Here is a 12679-nt window from a genome sequence, read left to right on the forward strand (position 1 = left end):
ACAAATAAATTATAATGTTGATATTTTTGCTGGGAAAATAAACACACAGTATATTTGGCTTAGTATTACAATACTGTGTAACACAGGAGTTTGTATCTAAATTATGAAAGTCTAATCCAAATTGTGGACCACATCATATATACCTGACACTGACCTGTGAAGGTAATGATCTCTCTTAAATAAAATTTTTAAAAGAATTTGATTTCATTCCCTGCCTGCATGAATTCTTTACCTGGTTAATTCAATAGCCTAAAGTCTGTCCACAAAAAGCCACAGAGATGTAAAATATACAAATAGAAGATATATAGTATCTAAATCACAGCAATAACTTATCTTAGACAGCTTGCATGAAGATTAAAGAAAAAAAGAACCAAATTTCTCCATTTCCTTCTAAGTGCAGAAAGTACCTTTACAAAAGGTAATAAAGTTGAAAGCATTTCATGTCATCTTTTCAGACTGCTTTGGTTCTCAGACATAACAAATGTGACTACCATATGGACTTCTAAGTATATTAATGGTGCTTTTACCAAGACAAATCTTACCCTCTTCATTAAGATTCTACTTTAAATGATTTTGCTATATCTCTGATGTCTTAAAGGAAAACAACTGTGGACAGCAGTTACCAGGCTTAAGAAATATCCCATGCTCACCTAATTAATAAAGAACAGAAGGAATCATAATTTAATTATGCAGCTTTGACATCTATTTTGTGCATGTCTTGCACTGAGTCACTGCAATAAAGCAAAGATCCATGAGTACACATTATTTCAGAAGCAGTTTAGTAGCATGAGACAACCCAGAAGCTGTAAAATGTCATTCATTTTGCTATTTAACATAAAATGATGAAGACTTTTCTAGTTAATCACTACAAGAAAAAGGACTACATCACAAAACATAATTACTTTTCTTCCTAATTATTGGATACATTACACTGGAATGCTAGAATTCATGTAGAAGAACTCTGTGATTTAAGAGCTGTATCAATGTCTTGCTATTATAGTTCTTGTTTTGTGTCTTAACAACCGCATGAAATTGAAAGTTATCTCTGTTTTCTTCCATGGACCACAACAGGGTTTTTTACTTGCCCTTAATTTGATGCTTATGCCAACAAACTGCAAAGAACTAAGGAAACAGACTTCTAAACGAGCTAGAAGCTTTCCATGCTCCCTGATACAGCTGCTGACTGCATGCCTGTTCCCCTCACTTCCACCTCTGTATAAAAAACTTTAGAAACTGACATCTAATGACATCAGGTATTATTTGTCTATTTGTATATTATTTGTATATATTTGATATTTAAGTGCACTCATTTCTATAAAAATGCAGCCATACCCTCAGAGCCAGGCTAGGTACAGGCACAGCAGACAGCTATATAGCTCATTAGACTGCAAGGGCTGCAAAATGTACTCAAAGTCCACTTTGCCTGCACCAAATCATTGTAAAAACAGACTGCTGGCTGTCAGTAGGATTCAGAGAACCCCAATCTCTCCTTGGAAACATTCCCTCCCTTAAAACCAGTTTCAGCCCAAGGCTGCACATATGCTCCAAACAGCAGGAGTAGCAACCCTGGATCTTTATTGACAACTTCTGATTTAATGTTCCATTTCTTCCTGTTTCTTCCAGCTCTTCCCAAATCTGCCCAGAGGAGCAACTCAGAGGAGAAGGAAATGGCTAGTTCTAAATCTGCACAACTTGGCACTGGGACAGGCTCCTCAGGGCAGTGGGCACAGCACCAAGCCTGCCGAAGTTCAAGAAGCATTTGGACAATACTCTCAGGGGAGTTGGAACTGGATGATCTTTAAGGACCCTTCCAATCCAAACTATTCTGTAATTCTATGATCATTTGCAATTAACAAATGTTTAGATGATGTACTCAAAAAGTCTTAGTCCAGACTGTGTGCTCTTTTGTTGGTATCCCTCAACAAAACAAAGTAACACCCTTTGCTGACGTAACACAGCCCTACTGAAAAATGCCAGCCTATACAAGTTGAAACAAAAATGTTCTGAGTGGTGAAGTGTATGGCAAGACTGTATTTCAGTCTTATTGCAAGCCTACTATTTCAGCAATGCATAGTTTATAGTATTTGAAGTCTAGAAGTCAGCTAAATTAGTAGAATAAAACAGAAGAGAACAGAACAGAACAGTTCAGCTGGAAGGGACCTACAAAGATCATCTAGTCCAACTGTCTGACCACTTCGGGGCTAAACAAAAGCTAAAGCATACAATTAAGGGCATTGTCCAAATGCATCTTGAACACTGACAGGGATGGGGCATCAACCACCTCTCTAGGAAGCCTGTTCTAGTGTTTGACCACCCTCACAACAAATAAATTTTTCCTAATGTCCAATTTGAACTTTCCCTGTACAGCTTTGTGCCATTCCATGTGTCCTGTCCTCTGTTACGAGGGAGAAGAGACCAGCACCTCCCTCTGCACTTGCCCTTCCTAGGAAACTGTAGAGTGACTGCACTGAGTGAAGTTGTTAGCAAGAGGAAATTGGGTGAAATTAAACTTGCTTACACAAGATCATACAGACTGGTAGAAAACTTTGGCTGGAAGTTTTATTTCACTTTTTAAGTGGAAAAAAAAATAATCACTCACACAGCATAAAAAGTTTTATCAGGAAAAAATACCAGAATTATATGCAGACACTGAAAAATATCAATAGTGCCAAGCTCCTCAGTTTCACTGTTCCCATGTGTAGCTCTTAAGAAATGTAAAACTGAAGTTCCTCTCTAGAGAAGCAGCAAATCTCACAGGACTAAGAAGAGAATCCTAGCTGAATTAATTATTCATTAGGGGTTATTCATCCATGTTTAAAAGCAAAGATCTGCTCCAGATTAGAATAGTCATATCTTTATATATTTTCAAGGCAGTTAAAATACAGAGTAGTTCATTGCAAGTATAGTTTGTGACTACCAAATGGGAAAATGAAAATAGTGTGATAGCATCTTCCATGAAGACATAAATTACATGCAGTTATAGAGTTGGCCAAAAGCTGTCAAGATTTCCTAAAACTTAATGTCCCTCCACCAAGACCTACACTTGTTTGTGTATGTATTTATGCAGTCCTGATTTGCTCATAGCTGATAGAAAAAGGGAACTGTAGAAAAGTAAACAAACACTTAGCACAGGCCACATTTCTGGTCAAATCAAGCAGAATTCTATTATTGCTTCATTGCATGATGTAGAATAATGTTGCTCATTTTGAAGAGTCTCTCTGTTCCATGTTATATGCATCTCCTGCTCTGTGGCAAGCCCTCAGAAATACCTGCCATTACTTGCACTGCTACTCATTATTGTCAAGACATAGAAGAGTCAGAATTTCACCTTTTGTTTAAATTTTATGAAAAATCAGAAGTACACTATGCACAGGGGATAGAAGGATAAGGTTTCCCAAACCCCTTGAGCAAAACACATCTCTTAAAAATAGGATTGACTATTGCTCTTAGAGTATTTTAAATCAATTCAGAATGAAGCTTGAATTAACACTTATACCAACTGCAAAATAATACAGACATCAAAACATTTCTGCTTCCAAATACTGCATAAGCCACTGTTCTTACAACATCAACTTTTGCTATACTTTAGGTACATAATGTCTAGAAAATGCTTTTACAAACTTTTAAATACCCAAGCCTTCCAAGTACCACTTCAGCTCCTTTTGCTCTTTCTAAAGATGAGTTGTGACAAAGACAGCCTGAATTTTCATCTAGTATCTTAAAAGAATCCTGTGGCAAAAGAACAAGATAAGTTATCAAAGCCTGCACAACTCCTGAGGATTTGTCATTTGAAAAACAGGGGGCAATGGAGTGAAGACAAACACAAATACCTCTGCTCAAGAAAAAAAAAATCCAGCCCACCTATCTCAGAATTTCAGAAAAGCTAATATAACATAATATGCACAGTCCCAAGCCCATATCTGTATGCTTTTATTCTTTTTTGACATTAAACACTTTGAAGTATTTTTGGGTATAATTTTCTTTAAATAAATTTGGAAATCAGAAAGAGTAATTGCCAAGTTTCCTATTATGAATTGCATTCTGTCTCTGAAGTAAGAATCTAAACTTTGTAATATTTTCTGAACTTCTATATATTTTAGAAGTCTGCCTCCATCATGGAAAATCATATTTGAATGTTAGTGTCTTGCTCCATTTGTGCATGTTCTGTTATAGCATTTTTTCCTTTATAAACAAAAAAAAAATATCCTCCAATCAGTAATTCAAAATTAGTAGGATTAAGTTCATACTCCTTTTCCCAAAAACATTAACACATTTCTTAAATTCAGCAATTAAAAGAAAAAGAAAAAAAAGATCAGGACAACACCAATGTAGTGGGGAATGAGGGGAACTGACATACAGAATTTGCCTAGGAGATAATAGAAACTAGTCAGAGCCCAGTTATACTGGCAAAGATAGATCAAGAAGAAAAACACCATTATTTTTCAAGAGATGATATTCGAAAAAAAAAGTTTAAAGACAAAGAAAACAGAGTCCTTCTAAAATAAATCTTATTATATTATTTTACCGATTCACCTAGGATAGTAAAGCAATTGTAAGAATTATTTATCACAAATTTAAATTAGCAACTGAATTTGAAGGTGAAATGTAGAATCATAAAACTAATTAGCTTCATCTGTGTTACATATTCAGCAAAGTCTCTTAGAAAATAAGCACAACAGCAGCATGCAGAAAGCTTTTCTTAACATATTGTACCTCTCTATTGTAAACTAAAGAACCTGCAGGGTGTTAATAAATTGAGTACAATAGCATATCCTGCCTTTAATAAGATTTTTGTTTGGAAAGTGCATTAAAGAATCATGCAAAAAGATGGCATTAATGCATTTGCATGCATACCATACATGGTGCTTTAATGAGAAATCACACCTTTTTTTTCCCCTTTCCTCCAGTTTCTTCCCTCCATCCCTTTTTCAGAAGCTTTTTTTTTTTTTTTTTTTTTTTTTTAAACGAGCTGCCTGGTAAATAAGTAAAAAGCGTATTAGATGTCTTTTACCATATTTGATTTTTCAGATAAAATATAGTGCTTGAAAGATTCTGCAGTGATTGAAGGTGTTTCATCTCTTTATTCTAAGAGCCTTTTTGGATAGTTCCCTACCACTGAAGTACTCTGCTGCCCACATGAGATTCTTTCAAAGTTTTGTATTACAAAATTATGCACGCCTATATTCAACATAACAATATTAAGAGATGATAAATAACCAAAAGATATAGCAGAGAAATTCTCTACTATAGTTTAAGAACTCTGCCTACATATAATCTTGATTTTGATTGTAAAGCTTCTATTTGCCAGCTTTTTTTATCAAGCTCCTAATTGATTTAAGATTCCTATTGTGTGGGGAAAAAATGAAAATAAAGACAACAGCCATAAGTGTTCAAATGATTAATCATGCTAACCCAAAAGACAGATCCTTCATTCTTTAAACAAAGGCATAGAAGAACTGTTCTGTTACAACCCAGATTTTATAAGAAGCCTATGATTTGGTGGATGAAAAATTATATATGAGCCCACTGTGCATGCTTGCAGCCCAGAAAGCCAACTGCATCCTGGGCTGCATCAAAAGCAGCATAGCCAGCAGAGCGAGAGATTGTCCCTCTCTGCTCTACCCTCATCAGACTCTACTTGGAGCCCTGTGTTCAGATCTGGCATTCAGCTCTTGGGCCCCCAACAGAAGAGGGACATGGAGCAGGCCCTGAGGATAGCCACAAAGATCATCAGAGGGCTGGAGCACCCCTCCAATAAGAAATGGCTGAAAAAGCATGTTTTTCAGCAGAAGAGAAGGCTCCAGGGAGACCTTTGCAGCCTTCCAGTACTTCAAAGATGGGAAGAAATTTTTAAAAGGCACATAAAAAGAAGGACGAGAGGTAACGGTTTTAAATTGAAAGAGGGTAGATTGAGATTAGATATAAGGAAGAAATTCTTCACTTGAAGAATTTCAAGTGTTCACTGGAATAAGTTGCCCAAAGAAGCCGTGGATGCCCCATCCCTGGCAGTGCCCAAGGCCAGGCTGGATGGGGCTTTGGGCAGCCTTGTCTGGTGGGAGGTGCCCCTGCCCATGGCAGGGGGGTTGGAACTGAGTGATCTTCAAGGCCCCTTCCAACCCCAACTATTCTATGATTCTATGATTTTTAGACTCAGAATCATCTGAGGGACTATAGGAAGTTATAAAAGGAAAACTCCAGGCAAGCTAGCGAGAGGAATTACCCTTAAAGGTTGTTTTTGTCTTTTTTTTTTTTTTACTTTTTTTTTTTTTCCCCTTGTTTCTATACCCAACTATTGTCTTCCAGAAATTTGTAAACCAGAGGGCACCAGTGAGACCTTGTGAAAAGAAACCTGAACATTAGTGGCATGATGCTGGGGACAGACAAGGCGACAGTGAGATCCTGTTCCCCGTATAGAATGGTAGAAAAAAATCAGCACTCATCTGATGAAACCTAGAAACCTCCAGAAAGGCATCAGGACAGGCTTGTTCACAGTGAACTTGTACATTAAGATGAATGTCTTCTTACTAATTCCAGCAATCCTAGGAATGTAAGGTCAGTTCTTCAAATACTGTAACTGTTGTATTTCCTATCCAATTTTGAGAAAGCACTGGTGAAAACTTGCTGAAATGTTTGTTCCTGCAAAATTTGCCCTGCATTTTTACAGATCAAAAAGGTGTGAGCACTAAGTATCAGAAAAACATCAGAACAAACCCTGAAACCACACAGTTTCAGTAAGTGATTCATTCTTATTTCCTTCTTCACCTCACGATGCACACACATAGCTCTGTCCCCTGAGTGGTAAGATGTCAGAGTCCAAACAATCACTGACGGAAGAAAGGTATTTCATTCCTTTCAGTGAGATATGGCACATTTAATTTAAATTATGCACAAATCAAAGCTATATGTCACATAAGTGAAGGTGGCACACAGCCCTTCAGAGAAGAAAATATCATCTTCCCTAAGACCTTTACCATCTGCCTGTCAATTGAAATCAATCATTCCACATATTTTTTTCCAAGTCACATATGGTTTAGACGTGTGAGGCCTCATCCAAAATTAATCAAAATCAATGGAAGATTTATTTCACAGTGTTTTGGATCAGAACATTGTGTCAAGATACAGACAGCTTTGACACTTTGCCCATCGTTAGCGTTGTTCAAACTTTCACAGAATTATTAAGTACAGATTACTGGGAAAGGATCCCACACCTAGTTTGCACCTGTGGGAACGGGTTTTACACCCCAGTTCTAGAGCCAAATCTAAACATTTTAATTCCCCATGGATGTCCTTTGTGCTGAAGAGGACAACGAGAGATACAAACCATAAGAGAGCTATATCCTTTCTTTGATGATATTAGAGAAATAAAAAAATACTTGTTTGTTACCTTCTCTGAGCATCTCTCTTTCAAATGGCAATCTTTAATAAACTGCTTCCCTAGAATGAATCAATACTAACACTAGAAAATTAGTTATTTTGTTTGTTTTCCAGTTGAAGCTTTTAGGATGCAAAGATGCTTTGCATTGTCCATTTATTGTCCATGATAAGTTACAGACAGTCCTGAAATCTAAAATCTTTGATCTGCAGTAAAGGTCATGAGCTGCCTACTACTGCCCGGCTCCTTCAGGTCACCTCTTGGGTCACCCCTATGTATCAACTCTTGTTATGAAAGACTTGTTTTATATCAGTTATCTTTCATTTCTTTGCTGAGCAACTTTTCACTACAATTTTACACAACTGATGTTGATTAAAAAAAACTCATAACCCCAAAGTACTATTTCTATGACTTCCTGTTTTACTTTTAAGGCCACAAACACAAGGCTATACATTAACATCACAGGAAATGCTGTCTTGGAAGTATCAGGGTTCAGGAAATCATTATTTACACAGAAGAACATAAAATTGTATTGTTTAAAAGATAAGGCATATTGAAAGGATTTTTCATGTGGCATTTTAATATGATAATTAATTCCTAAAAGTCTGAGTTTCAGTCTTCATATAAGTAAGAGGATGCTAATAGTCCATGCATAAAGACTCTCCTCGCTAAAATACAAATGAGAAATCCCTTATGTTTATACATGTGTAAGTACAATTAATATTGCAACCCAACTGGAAACAAAATTGCTTTAGTTAACCAACCATTGCAATGCAATCAAATGTGGTATCAAATGTAATTGTAGAAGATTCATTTGGGGAATAACAGCAATTATTTCATAAAGAATTCTCCCCTCCTCCTTCCAATTCACATGCACACAATTTTTTTCATGCATCTCTGCACCAGCAAAGTAATTGGACCATCACAAGTGTCAAAAATACCACCATTTCATTCTGCAATACACAGGAAAATTCAAACTGACAAGGCTGTTTCATTTAGCAATATTGGGTTGTACCTCTGATTTGTAACTGCATTAATCTAAAAACGTTTAAGTAGTTTTTATTTCTCCAGCTGTACATGCAGCTAGGGAATTGTGCAATGCTGATGGAGTAGGAAGCAAAGAATGGCATTTCTTTGTCTGCCTGAAGCTAAGTACTTTGGATTTGCCTTCACACAACTATTCTCTGAAGACTTAATACTTTTCTAATGTAAGTATTCTTCTAGGGCTGTTGAGGGAAACTGCAGTTCAGATATTTTAATTGACTTTGTGTTTAATCAGAAAACAACCCATATTGCAATCCAATGTTAATGATTTTTTTTTCCTTTTTTTTTTTTACTCAGAAGACATTCAGTATTCTTCGTTAGTATTCTTAATTAATAATCCTTTGAATTGTTTTGTATTTTTTAGTAATTTAATTAGTCATTACTAAAATTATCTTGACATTTAATTATCAATGCAAACCACTGAAAACCATTATGATTTTTATATCTGTCAGACTCCTAAAAATACTTATGTCAGCTGCAATGTGACTGTCAAGGACATTGATCGTGAACTCATTAGAACCAGAGACTGTCCCAAGTAATTTCTTTCTATAGTTATTTATGTGCAGTGCTGCTGGAACGGCTTTCATCACCCTAAAACAAGTCCTGAAAAAGGAAATAAACCTCATACAGCATGATGCAGACCATTCATAATGCTATCAGAAGTGTCAGAAGAAAGGCTATCAGTAAGAACCCTCATCTGCAGGAAGTTTTCCAGTATATCTTCCATATGCCATCACAGCCATTAGGAGAATGAATTTTCCAGTGAAAATTAAGTTTATCAGAAAGATCTGTGTGCAAACTAATTTGAACAGGCATTTTCTAAAAAGTAGGCCAGAAGAGAAGAGAAGAAAGATTACTTCTGGCAAAAATGGAGCAAATTAAATTATAAGAACCCTAATACATTTATTTGAAATTTAATTGCGTAACCTAATGTCAAGGTTATTATATAGTCCACAGTGTTTTCAGCCAATTTCAAAACAGTAAAGTACAAGCTTGGTTCACAGTTACTTTATTATAAATCCAAATGCTTTTTTTTTTTGCTTTGCTTTGCTTTTTTTTTTTTTTTTAACTACAGTCTTTTTCTTGAGCCATGACATTAATACAAAATCACATTTCAAAATTACTTTGAGTTCTTTCCTTGGCATTGAATTCTGATGAGACCAGAAGCTTCTCTGGTATAAATGACTCCTACTGAAAGTAAAGGGTAAAAATAAAAACAAGAAGTTGAGACAATGTTGTTGATGTGTTGATGTGCTTCTTACTGGGCCAGTGTGCTCAGTAAGAAGCTGTATGATTAGAAGGGGCATCTGACCTTATTCACACTGTTCTGCACAGAGTCCATGAAACCTGCAGGCTTTGTTTTCTATTGAAAGCAGAAAAGGTTCCTGTAGCATTCTCATTATTGCATCCCTATGGAACAGGCCTTCTGTATTTTACCACGTATTAGAAATTGTGCCTGAGCAGACAGCATAATTAAAAGCATTCATGCTGTATCCAAGACCCTCTGCATTCCTGAAAGCCAGTCACTTTTATCTGATTTTTTTTTTTTTTTGGGGGGGGGAGGGCATTGCAGAAAGCCCATGTTTAAGTGTCTGAAGAACACTGGAACAGAACACTTTAGAAAAGCATTGTGCATTTAACTTTGTGCCTGTATGATGCTAGAGGGTGTGCAAACAGTCTAGGTTGGTAGCAAAATCACATAAAAGCACCATCTGCTTTTATTTCTGAAGGAACAAGTCATAATGGCATAATAAATGACTTTGACACTCAGAAGAGAACTGTAGCCTAAAATTAAAAGGCTTATAATCATACAGAATAATATTAATTTGGCTTGAATAGTAATAAAAAACTAATGCTGTGCATTTTACAATTGTCTCACTTGTTTTTCAGTGAAATCTGAAATGGTTGAAGAAGAAAATTTAGCATTTGACTAGGGTCTCTTTCATGAGTACCAGAATATTGAAGAGAAGAAGATATTAAAGTATAGAGAAGGATTCTTAAAGAAGTCAATGACTCAATATATATGGCTACATAGACAACAAAATCCTTCTCTATTAAGCTTCTACCTACCAAATAAAAACAACTTGTTAAAATCATTTGTATGATTCTGTGTTTCAGTGCTTGGAGTAGCACACGATTTACTGACAGGAACTATCACTCAGAGATGTCTTCTCTATAATTATTCCTTGTACAGTGAGACAAACATGTTTTGTGTATACCTCAGAACTACATTATTGGGCCTGTGAAGCTCCCTATGAGTTTATGAAGGGTAAAGTCCATTTTATTCTCTATAGAGATCTGGACTGAGGCACTGGCTATTGCATAAAATGTCCATTTGTAGGCAAAGATTCCTTCTGTGGTGGTTGTATAAACAGCATGTTTGTAAGAATATAGTTAACATTAGAATGAAGAAAATTCTGAGAAGGTTAAAAGGAGAAAAACTTACCCCAAACTCATCCCTCCACTGATGAGATGCTTGATACTTCTCTGCTTCTTTAGCGAGGTGCTGAAGAACAAAAAAAAAATATACATTTTAGTCTTCACTGATTCTTCACATAGCAAAGCCTTTCTTTTTTATTTTCTTTATATGCATGTTTTCTCTATATAATTCTCTATATATTTACACCTTTGCAATTGAAATTTTTGTATACTTGAGTAAAGATGTACAGTCTTTTCAAAAATGCCATTTTCTATATTATATACTAATTTAAGCACTGAAATCATGCATTAGAAAGCTTAACCCTAATTCCAATGTTATTTGAGATGTTCTAGGCAAGTCTGAAATCCATCAATACTGAAAATACTTTCTCCCTACACACCTTACTTTATACATATGAGTTTAATCTACCATCCAATTACAAGTATTTATTAGAATCTTAAAACACATAACAAGTATTTTATTAGAATCTTATTGCCCCATCAAATTATCTAGCTTCAATTATACAAAGTACTGACATACCCTGTCATGATTAGGAACCCATAAAAACCTCAGTAATTTGGACAAGCTGTAGTCTGGTCCCATGTACTGAATGAACTTTAGCCACCAGAGAACATCAGTAATGGTCCTAGATGGCATTTTTCCAGTTTAAATTAATTTGAAAGAAATCCAGTTTAGACACTTAGCCCCACAGGAAGCAAAGGACAGTGCACAGGAATGATTAGATGAGCCTCTTTCAAATCAGTCTCTTGTATAGACATCCACTGCGTTGGTTACAAGTTTCTCCTCAAACAAAATTATAATTCTTTGAAAAATAACTGTTTGCACAGCAGCAGAGCTACCTGATGTGAACACAGCTCATATGGACTCAGCCACGTCCTAATTTCTGAGTGTGACCTTGAGAACTATGTTATTTTATAATTAATAACAGTTTCTGGATAGTCATGGTCCCTTTCTAACAGAACTGCTCTATCCACAAGCTAACTAGGGATGAAAATTCTTTACCTCATGATGGTGTGTACACAATAGGCCCAACGATCCTTTTAATATTCAGATCAGTTCCTACCCAAATGAGCTGGTGGTCTAAGTCATGTTTTCAGTTGAGTCGACTGTCAATTCTTGCTAACAATCAAAAGGGGTATGACCGGAAAGTTCATGGAAGCTGGAATTGTGGAGATGGTGCTGTCAGAATCTCATCTCAGCCCCAGTACAGGATGGCAACAACCATGGTGTCTGATCCCACAAGGACACTCCATCTCCCCCCCAACAACTATCAGGTTGAATCAGGTCGATAAATTTCACCAACCAAAACTTAAGACCTTTTCCTTTCTTTTTCATTTGAAATCATCACATTAAAAAATAAAATTGCGTGCTCCAATGTCAGAAAATAAGCATCCCTCTTATGTGTTTTATCATCAATTCAAATGATTTTTAGCTCACAAAATTACTAGCATCTTGCAGGTATTCCCAACCAAAGCTGCCCTCTACAGTAGCCAAGTACCACATTTACAAAAGCAAAACTGTAATATATCTTGATGCATTACATTGGCAAAATGTAGCCTAACTTCCCCTTGCCCTCAATAGACAAATCCATTACTTTAGATACCTACAGTATTTCCAGTTTTCTGGTAATACACTAGAATAATTTTGTACAAGTACAAAGCAAGATAGAACGCTTACTGACACCTACTACACAAGTAAATAGCTGCAGATAACGCTGCCCTCGTTTCTCTCTCTGTCTGCTTCATAACCTTAAGGTACCCACTGATCTGCAGTTCTTCTCTGCAAAATATGTTAGAACCCAAATTTACGAACTCATAAATGGA

General features: G+C 36.0%; 1 protein-coding gene across 14 annotated transcripts in view; it reads right to left on the bottom strand.

Moving 5' to 3' along the window:
- Positions 1 to 12679, bottom strand: part of CACNA2D1 (calcium voltage-gated channel auxiliary subunit alpha2delta 1) — a 411227-nt gene that overhangs the window by 199273 nt on the left and 199275 nt on the right. For all 14 annotated transcript variants that reach the window (XM_068669921.1, XM_068669927.1, XM_068669923.1 and 11 more), the window contains exon 4: positions 10863 to 10922. In XM_068669921.1, the coding sequence (XP_068526022.1) occupies positions 10863 to 10922 (60 nt within the window). The remainder of the gene's footprint in view (positions 1 to 10862; positions 10923 to 12679) is intronic.

This window comes from Anas acuta, chromosome 1 (assembly GCF_963932015.1).
Source record: "Anas acuta chromosome 1, bAnaAcu1.1, whole genome shotgun sequence".
In the NCBI taxonomy this organism is placed as follows: domain Eukaryota; kingdom Metazoa; phylum Chordata; class Aves; order Anseriformes; family Anatidae; genus Anas; species Anas acuta.